Source organism: Chionomys nivalis, chromosome 6, assembly GCF_950005125.1.
Source record: "Chionomys nivalis chromosome 6, mChiNiv1.1, whole genome shotgun sequence".
Taxonomy (NCBI): Eukaryota; Metazoa; Chordata; class Mammalia; order Rodentia; family Cricetidae; genus Chionomys; species Chionomys nivalis.
In genome coordinates this window covers 6,257,563-6,271,882 of record NC_080091.1, presented here as the reverse complement: position 1 = coordinate 6,271,882, position 14,320 = coordinate 6,257,563, and the positions used below count along the sequence as shown (strand labels likewise).

The window sequence follows — 14,320 nt, the reverse complement described above, 5'->3', positions numbered from 1 at the left end:
ACAACCGTCTGAAATGAGGTCTGGTGCCCTCCTCTGGTGTGCAGGCATACATGGAGGCAGAATGTTGTATACATAATAAATAAATAAATCTTTAAAAAAAGATTTTAATTATGGCCATTGTGACATCGGTCTTTAATCCCAGCACTCTGAAGGCAGATCCCAAGTGAGTTCAAGGCCAGCCTGATCTACAAAGTAAGTTCCAGAACAGCCATGGCTGTTACACAAAGAAGCCCCCCCCCAAAAAAAACCCCACAAAAATAAATGAAAAAAAGTACATAAATGCATGAATAAAATATTTAAATTGTGTGTGCATGTCCGTGTGTGGGTCCCTCCAGAACTGTCTTCAGGCCATGCTGAGCCACATGCGTGCTGGCGACCCACCCAGACCCCCAGGAAGAGCTGGGAGGACTCCTAACTGCAGCCTCCGGGACTGTGTCCTTCTTTCTGTGTATTTTCTCTTTTCTAAGACAAGCTCTAGCGCTAACACCCTGGCAGGCCTGGGACCGACAGACAGACAAGGCTGGCCCTGAACTCCCGATGCTCCTGCCTCTGCTGCCCGCCCGGCTAGGACTATGCAGCTGGCAGGGCAGCTCACTAGGAGGTTGGGGACCACACACATCTGGTTCCCACACAGCTAAGGCACGCCCTTCTTGCAAAGGGAACCAGGGCATCATGGGCACAAGGAGGGAGGAGAGTTGGACCCTTGGGTTCTGGCCATCCCATGCCTCTGTCAGGACCCAATGCCACTCGGGAATCTAAAGCAGGGCACTCAAGTGTCCAGGTTAGACCTCGCAGAATAGGAGGCCAAGGCGAGTATGAAAAGCTGTTTAATCCCCTGACAACCTAAAGTCAGGGCGTCAGGTGGCACTGCCCAAAGCCCCTCTAACCAACTCAGAGACGGAAGAACTGTTTGGAAACCCAGTACAAAATGGCTTAAGTTAAGGCGTAGTCCAAGTGGCAGAAGCAGGTGGCTGGGCCCCCACGTTCATGTCTCTGTGCACTCTGGTAGGACAGGGGTGCCTTGGGAGAGTCCTCCTCCCTCCCTCTTCCCGTCCCTCCCTCCCTCCCTCTGTCCCTCCCCAAAGCTCCAGGAGGACTGCCCAGGTGCTGCTGCCTGTCACCCTTCCATGCAAGTGAGTGGACACAGGTCCCAGGCTACATCGGGACATGCAGGCAGACCGTGGTGGGGTCATGTGCGGTCGCTCCCTGCAGGCAGACCGTGGTGGGGTCACGTGCGGTCGCTCCCTGCAGGCAGACCGTGGTGGGGTCATGTGCGGTCGCTCCCTGCAGGCAGACCGTGGTGGGGTCACGTGCGGTCGCTCCCTGCAGGCAGTCCGTGGTGGGGTCATGTGCGGTCGCTCCCTGCAGGCAGACCGTGGTGGGGTCCAGAGCCTGGCTGGTGAGGTAGAGGACAAATGCCTGGTCCAGAAGCCACTGTCGGGGCAGGGGCCGTGCGTGACAGGGGCCGTGGCATGGAAGACTTGCAGGCCTGAGCTGGGGCTATGGACCATCTGGGCCTGGCCGGGTCCCACTACGCCACAAACTGCAGAACCTGGGGCAGGAGCCATTTACTGCTTGGAGCGACGAGCAGCATTCTCAACTCCATCTCGGCACGAACCTCCCAATGGCGTGTGGACTCCTCGTGCTGAGCCAGGCTCTTGGGGTGTCTATATCTAGGCCTCATGCTGCTCCCAACACAGGAACCTGCGTGATAAGGATGTCGCTCCTGCCCCACAGAGCCCTGCCCTGTGGAAGGCGCAGCCGGCCTCAGGGCGAGTGCTGGCGAAGCACCAGAGGCGCAGCCTTGCATGGAGAGGGGGGCAGGCAAAGCTCACAGCCTGGTGTTGTGGTAGGAAGACAAGCGCGAGGCCTCAAAGGGCTGAGCACCATGTTAGGGAGGGCACAGCGCAGGTCTGCTGCCCAGGAGGGTGGCAGCTGTTCCCTGCACGTCCCCGGTGGCCTGCATCTGTATGGCATGGAAGGCTGCAAGGGCCCAGCTCGTGCGCCTTCTCTTCCTAGGCCGAAGTCCCTGGCTGCACCACAGAGCTGGGCTGGACCTGGTCCCCATTTGTGGGGCTGGAAGTGCTAGCCATGGGGCTATGGTGATCCCCGGCAGAGTCTGCAACTCCTGCCTCCTCAGGCAGGGCTGCCTCCTCAGCGGGCAGGGGTCTCTTGGCTAAGTCTTCACCTGCAGGCTGCTGGGAAAGGGGGTCATCTGAGTCCGTGGGAGGTGCAGGACTTGTGGGTGCTGGAGCCCATGAGGTCTGAGGTACATCCTTCTGTAGAGAGGAGGAAGTTGTGATGCTGGGACCCCAATGGGGTGGAACCCAACACAAATACAGGATGCTTAGAGCACGCACCACCCAGCACCACCCAGCACCACCCAGCACCACCCAGCACACAGGCTGCAGGAGCCCAGTCCTGGGAGTGGCCGTGTGGGACCCCTGCTCTCCTTCTGCACCTCTCGCCTCCCTGATGCTCCTCCAGAGCCCAAGAGCAAGCTCACTCACTCCTATGGTCAACTCCACCCAAGGGAACCGGAGGCCCTGAGACCCGAGAGCAAGCTCATTCACTCCTATGGCCTGAGCATAAAGCTGGCCCTGGGCAGATCCCTGCCTACCCCAGCAGCTGCCTCAGTAACACCAAGGAAGTCCTGGGACACAGGGCCCACAGGAAGATGCATACAAGAAGCAAGGCTCCTTTTGGGGAGCCACACGTCATCCACTGTCTGAGGCAGGGGCACCTCTCATTCCCTTACAGTCCTGCACTGTACCCCTCCACGCTCTCTGGCTGGAACAGGGCCATGGGGGGAGGGCTTTGGCAAGGCAGCAGGAGTGTTCACAGTCTCAGGTCACACCCAGTGGGTCCCCACAGGGAACCACAAGCCCAAAGTGTGACCTTCCAGAAGCAAGGGCCCCAGGCCAGGGGCTCAGTGGGAGCACAGGAGGTTGAACTCAACTTGACCTGGTGGCCTTAGGGGTTATCACCGCAGTCATAGCAAACCGGTATTCACCGCAAAGCCGCTGCCCGTCCAGAAGGCACCCAGTTCCCGGCGCCACAGTGCCACGGTGCAGCTGGTCATCAATGTGCAGGGGACCAGGTAGAGCAGTGCGGGCTGGCCACGCTGCATGAGGACAAGCGCCACGAACGTCACCAGGAGACCCAGGCCGTAGGCTGTAAGAACACAGGTCAGACAATGGCAAGGGCCACTGTGAACAATGGAGGGGACCAAGGACAGGGTTCAGGCAAGCATGAACTGTGGTAGCGGAGGCAGGAGGATTGCAAACTCCAGGCCAGCTGAGCAACATGAGGCACAGAGAGAGCCACAGGGCTGTGCAGGCTGGGGAGGAAGACAGGAGGCCGTGGGAGCCTGTGTGGAAAGATGCTACCACTAGCCCGGGGAACCTGGGTCAAGCACATGCCAGGCACCCGACTACTCATGCCCAGCCCTACTGAGTGGCATTTAAAACCAGCATGGGAGCAGAGGCACATGGGACTGGGGGGCCTGTGGTGAGAGACAAAAGGCAGAGGAGGACAGGACAGCAGCACCGTCACCTACCAATGGTACAGGCCACGAAGTAGATCCTGGAAGACTGTACCTGGATGTCGAACCTGTGGCAGTAAGCCACCAGCAGCCCTGGGGGTACAGAGTCACCAAAGCTATGGCACGGCCATGGGAGCCCAGTGTGACAGGGTGGCCACAGGGTTAATAAGGACCTGGAGGGTCCTGCCATGGTGTGTGGGGGGAGCGCTTGGCAGGCGTGGCCACACAGCCACGCATCACCCAGGAGGCCATCTTGCTCCCAAACCATTCCTGAACTCCAGGCATGGGTACCACGCCCCACAGGCCACCTGCTAGCCCCACCCCATGCACTCAGTCCACACCTGGCACCAAGATGTCTCCAAAGCCCAGGAGGGAGAAGGGTCGGTCACACAGGGACAGTGGTGAGGTGTTCAGCCTGGGCACCTTCAGCACCATGGGCAGCTGGGGAGAAAACAGGGCTTACGCTGGGGGCCAATGGCCACCACCCCTGCTGGGCTCTTTCTTAGTCTATGGTCCACAGGGGGAGCAGCGTACCTTCTCATGAGTGGATGAGTTCGAGGGCCCAGTGGCCACCTCCACCATGATGCTGTTCCCACTCTGCACAAGACAGGCCTGTCAGCCAGGGTGGGGTGGGGTGGGCAGCTGGGAGGGCAGAGGGGACCTACCTTGGTCAGAAAGGGGGTGATGAAGACAAAAAAGACATCGTAGACGAAGAGCACCAGCAGCAGCAGCGTGCAGGCCTGCAAGAGACAGGGGCTGCACCCACGGCCTGTGCCAGGACCCCTGCCTCCACACCCAATCCTCAGTCCTCCACCTGGGACTGCCTGGCACGCTCCCTGGCAGCCTCACCTTGAAGGTGGGCAGGCGGATGGTCTTCAGCATGTACAGGCAGAAGGCAATGCCCAAGACGTCCTGCAGAACCCAGGCCCACCTGGGAGAAAAGCGGTCAACAACTCGGAGCTCTGCCCGCCTCATCCTACACCAGATGGCTACCGCGGGCCTGCCGTCAAACCACGAGCTGCCCCCACCCTGCCCACAGTGGGCCTCACACCCCAGAAGTGGCAACGTCACCAAGCGGTAGCAGGGCCCAGAAGCAAGGTCCATGCACTGGTCCCAAACAGATGTGGTATGGGCTCCAGGTGAGTGTGAGGCAGAGGGATGGCTCCTGTACCATTTCAACTTTTCCAGACACACAAGAGTAGAATTTAGGAGTCAGGGCTGCACAGGTGGGGCTGTGCAGTCAGAGGAGAGCAGGAGCTGCTGCTACGGTGACACAGCTCTCCCGTTCCCCACACCACTCCAGCCACCATGGGGACACGTGCGGACAGCAGGGACAGGCGAGGTCAGAGCCCCCGTCTCTCACGCACATGACTTGGAGTACCTGCTCCTCCCCTAGTGATGTCTGCTAGAGCACCAAGCTGCATGGAAGCCAGGGTGCCCAGATGCCTGGGGAGAGGCCTGGGCTGAGTCAGATTGGGGCCAGTGATGACTAGGAGCCAGGTGGGGACAGGCATCTGGGCCACGGCGCCAGGCCTCTGCCTTAAAGGGGAGTATACATGCATAAGAACCCCGTGGGAATTCAGTACAGGAGAAAATGGGGCCTCCCATCACCATGGGGGCAGACGGCAAGCGGCACCCAGGTATCAGGTGCTGCCTAAGCCCACACCAAGACAGTGGGTGACAAATAGTGGCTCTTGTCCAGCATGTCCCCTTCCCTGCGAGGAGATGAATGGAGGATGGACAGCACCCTTATCTAGATTCCAATCAGGGTATGGGCTCTGGGCCAGGCCTGAATGAAATGCGACACGGGGAGGTGGCGCTGTGGTGTGCAGCCCTCCAGAGGGGTAGCAGTGGGCCAGGCGGGGCAGCGGGGGCACCCAAGGACAGCAGGGCCTAGAACACGGTAGCACTTACTGGTCCTCATTGCGGAAGACACCCCACACCACGGTGACAGCGACACAGAACACTGCCAGCAGCAGCATGCGGGCCTGGGGGCGCTTGTGGAAGTACGGCAGGTTGTTGTCGGGGACCCTGGAGGGGACCACCCGTCAGCGTCCCTCCTTTCCACACCGCCCTGAGCCATGGCTCCTGGCTTGTGCCCGCCAGCCTCTCCTCTCCCGGAGCAGAGACCCCTGACTGTGGCTGGGTTTCCTTCTCATCGGCCAGGCCCCTCTGGTTTCCGGATAGCAGCCCCCAAAGGGTCCCCATCCTGTTACTGCTGGCCTGCAGTGCCCGGGGCCCTCATGTGGCCCATGTGGCTGTGAGCAGCAGTCAGTCCCCTGGGACCCCAGGGCTGGGAGACCCTTGGGGCTGCGGTGTTCTCACTGCTCCTCCCATCTGCCCCTTGCAGTCACCTCACTCCCTAGGCCCCAAGCCATGGCTCAGCTGGACAGGAAGAGGCACAGTGCCCGCATGGTGAGCTCTTAGGGGGCATCTGCCGTCTCTCTGAATGTGCTACCAGGAGAGGGATGGGAGGGCTCACCTGCAGGTGCAGAAGGGCAGCTTGCGCACACAGGGTGCCAAGCAGCTGTAGAGACCGGTGGAGGAGGCCAAGCAAAAGATGCCGATGATCACATAGACTGTGGGACAGGGCAGGGTGGGGCAGGAAGGGGCAGAAGTCAGGAGAGCAGCTATGGGGGCGAAGCTCTTGGGCGGGGTGGGTGGGGCTCTGGCGGGTGGGCGGGGCTCTGGCGGGTGGGCGGGGCTCTGGCGGAGGGCGGGCAGCACACCCAGGTGGTCGTAGAAGTAGTAGAGCAGCACCAGCATGACGCAGCACATGACGACAAACACGCAGATCATGACGGGTGTCACATCCACCGCCTCGTCCTCCTGCTTTTCAGGCCCATCATCTCGCTTATGCTTCATGTACCTTCTTAGAAAACCTTGGGGTCACCCAGGATCCGATCCCGGTGGCTCGGCCCCACCCACTCGGCCCCACCAACGGGGTCTGTAGTCAGCACTCACTTCTTCACATCGCGGCTGCCGGCCCAGTAGCCACCAAGGGCGACAGTGCCCACGGCCATGATGAAGATGATAACCATGTTGTAGTCCATCGCTGGCTCGCCCGGCGCATACAATGCCACCATCACCGCTCGGCCGAAGCGCTGTCCCCAAGAGGAGAGTGGGCTCAAGGCGTGGAAGGCACTATGCCCAGCTTCACTCAGGACCCCATCTTGAACCAATACTTAGAACCAAGACCCTGAATCTGAACCGACAGCACCTACTCCTAGGACCCAGGGCGCAGACTCCAAGCCCCATTCACCTGCCATGCCCTGGTACCTACCCTGAAGATGTCTCGCAGGTCCCTGTGACTAAGCAGGGCCACGGGGATGCTTATCTCCTCATATTGTGTCTTGTTGCCTCCTGGAGGGACCTGCAGCGGACGAGAGACACAGGATCATATGGCCTTCTGGCAGGACAATGCCAATCCTCTTCCCAGAATCCCTTGTGCCCAGCTCTGCACCAGAGCATGTGTGCAGGAGCGCAGGAAGGCCCGGAGTTCAGGCTGGCAGTGCCAGGCATCAAGCCCTGGGACTCATGGCTCCAAAAGGAGAGCAGGGTCTGGAGGCTCCTCTGAACTGGCCCAGCACGGTGGCCACTCTAAAGGTCCCCAACCCATTAGCTACTGGCCAGATCACAACTCACAAGCGAGGCCTCTGGGACTCAGTGCTAGGCTCCTGGACACTGTACCACCACCCCACAGGTAACAGGGATGGGGCACCCTACCAGCTTCTCCTTGCTGACAATCAGCAGCGCATGCGCCCCACTGCCCTGAGCCAGCCGCACTTTCTCGTAGAAGGTACAGTTGCCCCGGGCCACCAGTGCAATCTGGTTGGTGAGGTCTTCCACAGGAAGGTCAAGGTAGGAGCACAGCTGGGTTGAGCTTAAGTCTCGAAGCTTCAAAAGAGACTGCAGCAGGGGATGACATCAGGACCCCCAGTCCCACAGAAAACAGGGGGGAGCACACGCTCACTATCCCTACAGGCTACTTGAGGACACTGTGAGGGACGCGTCCACACAGCATGCAAAGCTAGGAACTGGTACCTGGGCCTGACAAAGCCCTCACCGCACACAATGCATAGCCTCCAAAGGCCTAGCAAGTGTCCTGGCCTCAGTGTTGGTCACAATGGCATGAGCATCACTCAAGGCTGAAAAGGCATGCGGGAACACCATGGGAAGAGGCATGCTGACCACGGTGGGCATGCGGGAACACCATGGGAAGAGGCATGCTGACCGACAGCATGACTTTGGGCCTAGAGGCTGGGGCCACTCACACACACAAAGTACACAGAAGTTCACGCACACACCATTAAGTGTAGATGTGAAGGGGCGAAGGGGCCCACTTGGAAGACAGGCATCTCCCTGGAACTAGCATTGGGGCACAAGTAGACATGAGGGGCCCTGCCTGACCAGGCTCCCCACAGCCTTCAGGCAGCATGAGAACCCAGGCTGGGGAGCTCCAGGTGAGTGGCAGGAGGCAGACTGCAGGACCCTTGTCGTCAGCAGGTCACAGGCACATGCACCACTCACCACTTTGCTGAGGTCGCGCGGCAGGTGGGCCCACTGCGGGTTGTAGAGGATGCAATAGTCCTTGCCCCGGATGCCACCGTTCTGGGAGACCACGCGCAACAGGCCGAACTCACAGGCCACCTGAAATGACAAGGCAGGGTCAGGACCCCCAGGGCAGAGGCAAGCACACCTCAGAAAGGGGTGCCCATGTCCTAGTCTTGGTGAGGACACCAGTGAGGAAGACAGACAAGGACTGGGCACCTTCCTGAGCAAGGCATGCTGGGGCGCAGGCCTGTTATCCTGCACTCAGGGGGCCGAGGCAGGATAGCCATGAGTTGGAAGCCAGCCTGGGCTATAGGCACCCTGTCTCAAAGAAGGGTGAGCTCCCTCCCTTCCGTCCTCCTGATGCTGGCCATGTCCCCAGGTGCAGCATGTCACAGAACGGTTCTACAGAAGGGACCTCTGAAGTAGGGAGCCACAGGGAGGTGGCCAATTCCAGAGCCGGCCGTGCGACCCCAGCACTTCATAGTGCCGTGGGGTGGTCTTTCTGTGCACTGGGAATACATATTGCTCCCGTTGGTTAATAATAAAAGGGCAAGGCAGGATAAGGGTAGGTGGAGCAATCAAACTCAGTCAGCAGAGCAACAGACGCATTGGAGCATTGGTAAAGGCACGAGACACGTGGAAAACTTAGGTTAATTAACAAGAGCTAGTTAGCAATAAACTTGAGCTGTTCAGCCAGGCATTTGTAACTAATTGCCTCTTGAGTGATTCTTGAGAAGCAGCTGGGGGACAGGAAACCTCTGCTCACACACAGTTGCCCTGCAGTCCTCTCCTGCTCCCGTCCGCTCCCCCAGCTTCCAGTGATCAGCACCTATAAGGATCACCTCCACCTGTCCCTAGGCTTGCTATTGGGGATGCACAGGGCCCCAAGGAAGCAGGCATCTCTCTGGGCTGCAGCAGAGACGGGGGACCCCAGTAGAGTAACAATGGCTGCTTGTATGCCCTAGACCCCCAGGCATGGTCTTGAGCTGGGTATGCCCTCGAAACCACACCTGGAGTTAGGGACGCACGCAACCCGTAAGAGCAGCACATGGCATGGGATCAAAGGCGGCCGCAGTCAGCTGTCTGTCCAGAAGGAGGCCAATGCTCTGAGTAAGGCAGGAGCGGGGGAGGGGGAGAGCCTGGGCTAATGAGTGCTTCCCAGGCTCCAAAGACACAAACTCGTGGGAAGAAGTAGACAGTGGAGGCACAGGGGCTAGGAAAAGATGAGTGAGGGCACCCCAGGTCCACCCTAGCATGCGGGGCTAGGCATGGTGGAACATGCCCTTACGCCCACCACTTGAGGTAGCGGCCAGCCTGGTCTACACAGGGAGTCCCGCCACGGAGCCCGAGTGGGTCCAGGCTGGTCCGGCAGTCTCACAGCTGCAGCGCCATGAATGAAGAGGAAGAGGCTCATGGGAACGACTGGGGTGGACGGCTGCACAGGCTGTCCCCATCCATGCTGCCGAAACCAGCCTTTCCCTCCTCAGGGGTCACCAGCTCTGAGCTTGGACCTGGCCAGTGTTTCCTGTTGATATCCTTCTAGCCACCAAGCCCAGCTGGGAGAGAGTGAGCTCCAGCCCTGGGACCCACAGGGTAGGGGAGAAGAGATTCACAAGTCAGAGCATGTGCGTGCAAACACACCCCCAAACACAACAGAAGTGTCTAAAAAAAGGAGTTTCAGGGGGCTAAGAGATGGCTCAGTGGTTAAGAGCACTGACTGCTCTTCCAGCAGACCCAGGTTCGATTCTCAGCACCCACATGGTAGCTCACAACTGTATGAAAATCCAGTTCCAGGGGATCTGACACCTTCACACCAATGCACATAAAATAAAGATAAATAAATCATAAAAAAATTTAAAAAAGGAGTTTCATCACATAATGCTAACCTTTCAGAGTCTGACAGAGTCCCACAGATCTGAAAAAGCACAATAAAGTGTATCACCACTGTGGCCGCTCTCACGCCACAGCGGGTCCTTGATGCCAGCGATGCTATGCTACAAACCGGCTGCAGAAGACAGAGAAATCAATCTGGGGCTGGGGTAGCGGCCCACTCTCTGGGAGCTGGCTGAGGGGAAGACTTATCTCCCACAGAACGGCTGGGACAACGGGCCCTGTGTGCCACACCACAGATGCCACGGGGGCCAGGCTGGCCAGCGACGACAGGGCTCTCACAGATGTCAGCTACTTCAGGTTGGCGGGAGCTGCCCGCTGCCCGCTTGTGCTGGGAGATCACGGGTCGCAGCAGGGACGCAGCTGCTATTGTAGGCAGGGTGTCATGGCGCCCGGGCTGACATCAGATTCTTTGTAGCTGAGGATCGCCCTAACTTCTGACCCACCTCCCGAGTGCTGGGACAAGAAGCACACACCTGGTTTTGCGGTGCCAGAGACAGGATGTAGTCAGGGCTCTGTGCACACTGCGGTTCTGGGGAATGTCTGCGGAGTGCCCGTCAGGACGCAGACAGCGGTTCTGGGGAATGTCTGCGGAGTGCCCGTCAGGACGCACACTGCGGTTCTGGGGGATGTCTGCGGAGTGCCCGTCAGGACACCTTCTACACATCATGGCGGATGCAGGTCTGGTCAGCCACAGAGGGAAACCAGCCAGGCTCCTGAGGAGAGCTGACCATGGCTGTGGCACAGTGGACCGATGGTTAGCCTTCACTGGAGAAACACCACATTTAGCTCCTAGGCTCAGGGCGTGTCACGGAAGAGGAAAGAGTGGAGGGTCTTGAGGTGTCTGAGGCTGGAACTCCGCCATAACTTTCCTAAATTCAGGGAGCATAAGCTCACAGACCCGCTGCCAGGGCCACACACAGCACTTGCTGGGGTAGACAGCCAGCCCAGCGCCGCCAAGCCTATCAAGAGTCAGCTTCTTGGTGATGAGCACCCCCACAGTCCTAAGGGCTCCCCACGAGTCCACTGCTTCACTACACTCAACCTGGGTGGAGTCATTTCTGTCGTGTGGGTGATATATCTGGGGCACAGAGATTTGTTTTCTATCTCCCCACAAGTCACTCAGCATCTGGGCTCTCAGAGCTCACTCCTCCTGGTGGCAGACTCCTCAGGGAGAGACTGGATGTCGCCAGAGGACCTGCCGTGGAAGCAGACGAGGAGCCACACTGGCCTGAAGACATGGATGGACAGTAGTTTGCAGCAGGACTGGCAGGGTCCGCACTAGGATGCCTGGGTCTCTCACACAGACCTGGCCTGGCCTGCCCCCTTTTAACTCAGCCTACACCCTGCAAGAGGCCCTGACCTCTAGGGAGTGGCATGGGGAGGCCCAGGCTGCCCTAGCCCCAGCTCCTGGAGGCCCTAGACAGAGGGCAAGCAGCTGTGGGCCTTGTTTCCAAGCCAGCACCGCGGGGGTCAGTGTTGTCACCTCAGGAGAGCTGTGTCCTTGGCACCAACTGCCCACCCATGGTCCCCACAATATCATCTCTGCCTCTCCAGGCTGCTGGGTGTGTCCAGCTCAGGGGAGGGAAGGGGCAGAGAGCGGCAGAGTCCAGACTCCTCCTCCCATCTGTGCTCAGAAAGCCGCATCGCACACACTAAGTCCATTCCTGTGTGGCAGCCACGGCTCCTCCCCGTCCCCACAGCAGGGCAGCTGTGACAGGGGCCAGCAGAGCCCTGCTCTGTGGGCTCGGGACGGGGCTGTCTTTGTGAAAACCGGCGATCGAGAGAACTGCCTCTCTCACAGCGGCCATTTATGACCACAAAGGCGCATTCATGGTCACCAGCTCCACAGCGCACACGGCAGCCTTTCTACTCCACCAGCACAGAACAGCACGGTGGCTCTTCTAAGAACCAGTTCCTAAGGCTCCGTGTCCCAGTGACACCTGAGTGCCGAAGCCCCGACAGCAAGTTTACTTAGAGACATCTGGGCACCATGAGCCCACCTCAGAGAGGTGGGCAACCAAGACAACGAGGAGTAGAACATCGGGGGCCTCGGGACACCAGAGGCCTGACGGGGAGCCGGGAGTGGGGCTCAGGGACAACAGAGCCTGTCACAGTGCCATGTAGTCTGTCTGCACACTCCTCTCCTGGGAATGGAGACAGGGTATAACTGGGGACATCCGGTCTTTGAGGCAGAGTCACAAAACAGCAGGGGTCCAAGCCTGCCACCAAGCCACCTCCTGCTCAGAGAGCCAGCTTCACAACTGGCATTGGGAGCAAGCTGTTGTGACCCAGCCAAGAATGCCACCTCTGCCTGTTCCCCACCAGATGTGGGAATGGCAGGGACAGCTGCTTTTGAGCAGGATAAAGTCCAGGTGACACCCATCGCCTGCCCAGGTAAAGTCCGCAGGCACACAGGTTCACTGTCCCAGGCCCCAGGCCCTTCTGCTCCACTGTCTCCAACCTTGAGAGGAAAGCTGGCCTCACCCTTTTGTCTAAACAGCTCCCCTGGGGGGGAAACACTCCCCAGGTGACAACTCCGACTCATCCCCAGGGAAAACGTTACTTCTCACAGCCTGGCCAGCACCTGCTGCCCACAGCGCCCTTCCTTGCCCACCCCTGGCAAACTATTCACCCTTCAGAAGCTCCCAGTGTCACTGAGCCTGAAAAGTCCTCCATCGGGGAGAACAGATCAGAAAGAAAGCAAGACTGGCCAAGGCAGGTTCAATCATGAAGTCAAAGACAAGACAGGAAAAAGTAGAAAAGCCGCAGTGGGCATCACCTGCCCAAAGAGGGCTATTTCCAGAGGCAGACCAGTTGAAGGCTCACACAATGTCTGGCTCTATGAGGCACAACTGCCCTTCCACACAGGAGTTGACTGCCCGGCTCTTTACAGTAAACAACCTGAGCCACCTGAGCAATAGGCCAGGATATGCTAATGTCCTTCTGCTCCTTGCCTGGGGAAGAGGTGTTTTTCAGGAGGCACACACAGACAAAGAGGTGACCTAAGTCACCCCCCCACCTAGAAAACAATTGCCAATGAAGTTTTTTGTTAAGCTTCCTGCTCAGTTTACCTTGATATAAAAGCTGTTTGGAAAATAAACGCAGGTGATTTCAGGATCTGAATTATCTCTGAAACTCCCTCCCGATACTGTGTGAATTGGAATTGTGTCTTCATTTATTCCCACGCCTCCACTCTAGTACAAGAAATGATTTATGTCTGGGCTTGTCCCTGACACCAGGAAAACGTGGCACAGAGTCCCTGGACCACTGGCAGGATGCAGCAAGCCCTGGCACACTTTCCAAAGCTCATGTCCAGCCAAGAGCTGGATGTGGGGATAGAACTGGCCAAAGGGAGATGTGGGCCCCATGGTGGAGCAGCTAGGAACCACAGGCCTGGGGAATGCTTTAACCTCTTAGCCAATCATGGAAGGGCATGCCAGGCATGCCAGAGCTGGGGAGGCTGAGGCAGTTACAAGCCCAAAGCTAGTCTGGGCTATAAGGGGAGACTTGTCATAAAATTTTGTAATCTCAAAAAACAAAAAACAAAAAAAGGAAAGAAAAAAGAACTTAAAGAAACAACCCCAGAATCCACGAGAGAAGAGGTACATATAGTATAATGTGCACTTAGGACAGTAGCACAGGCTACCCTGTGGCCGTCCCCAGTAGAACCCAGCAGCTGCCTCGTGTGCCTGAGGCTACAGCCCTCCAGGATCCACCGAGGCTGATGCCAAAGAGACAAACACGACAAGGAATCTAACAAGCCAGGGGTGTGACACAGAGCTGTCATCCCGGCGCTCGGGATACTGAGTTCCAGGCTACAGTGAGTGCAAGGCCAGCATGCCACCGCATCTCAGAAAGAAAGCACCCCAAAAGCCAGGCTCCTGCCTGGGCACCAGGCCGGGGCGCATCCAGCGCACAACCTGAGGTCCCCGCGTTTTGCACTGACCCAGAGATGGGGACCCCCTGCCCAAGGTCACGGAGCAGAAGCCGGGGCGCAAGGCTGCAAGCACCGGGGGAGGAGCGCGGGGACTCGCCCCATTCTACAGAAGGGGAAACTGAGGTTGGCAGGGGGCGGCGGTGGCGGTTGGGGCCCCGGAGCGCAGGGCGGGCTGAGCCCGGCCGGAAGTGTGCGGTGGCGAGAACGAGGGGACGACAGCAAGGTCACGGTCGCGAGTGGCGCGGCCGAGCCGACCCGCCGCAGCGCTCACCTGGGCCGCGAGCAGCAGCAGGGCCGCGGCCAGCCGCGCCGCCGCCATGTCCGCCGGTTCCACCGCAGCTCTAGGCGGAAGGTTTCCCGGCAACGCCTTCGGGGCCGCGCGACGCGCAGGC

General features: G+C 58.9%; 1 protein-coding gene across 5 annotated transcripts; it reads right to left on the bottom strand.

Annotated features, from left to right (window-relative positions):
- Positions 1 to 1,079: 1,079 nt before the first annotated feature.
- Positions 1,080 to 14,317, bottom strand: LOC130875774 (signal peptide peptidase-like 2B). Of its 5 annotated transcripts, none has more exons than XM_057771944.1 (15): positions 14,200 to 14,317; positions 8,075 to 8,194; positions 7,271 to 7,453; positions 6,828 to 6,917; positions 6,509 to 6,648; positions 6,274 to 6,416; positions 6,027 to 6,123; positions 5,459 to 5,575; positions 4,394 to 4,475; positions 4,210 to 4,284; positions 4,079 to 4,141; positions 3,886 to 3,985; positions 3,560 to 3,637; positions 3,014 to 3,174; positions 1,080 to 2,279 (listed from the first exon to the last, which is right to left on the bottom strand). In XM_057771944.1, the coding sequence occupies exons 1-15, from the start codon at positions 14,245 to 14,247 to the stop codon at positions 2,016 to 2,018; spliced, it is 1,761 nt and encodes a 586-aa protein (XP_057627927.1). In that variant the 5' UTR covers positions 14,248 to 14,317; the 3' UTR covers positions 1,080 to 2,015. The 5 variants fall into 5 exon arrangements, with proteins under 5 accessions (XP_057627927.1, XP_057627928.1, XP_057627931.1 ...); XM_057771945.1 differs by having other exon boundaries at positions 6,274 to 6,413; XM_057771946.1 differs by having other exon boundaries at positions 2,139 to 2,279; positions 2,960 to 3,174.
- Between the last annotated feature and the right edge of the window lie 3 nt (positions 14,318 to 14,320).

What these genes read in the sequence shown, in the direction of transcription:
- LOC130875774 (XM_057771944.1), bottom strand. Translation starts at nt 14,247, where the DNA reads ATGGCGGCGGCGCGGCTGGCCGCGGCCCTGCTGCTGCTCGCGGCCCAG. An exon ending in CTGCCCTTCTGCACCTGCAG is followed by an intron (nt 5,576 to 6,026) that starts GTGAGCCCTCCC and finishes GGTCCCCTCCAG; the next exon opens with GGTCCCCGACAACAACCTGC. An exon ending in GGACGGGCAGCGGCTTTGCG is followed by an intron (nt 2,280 to 3,013) that starts GTGAATACCGGT and finishes TCCTCTCTACAG; the next exon opens with AAGGATGTACCTCAGACCTC.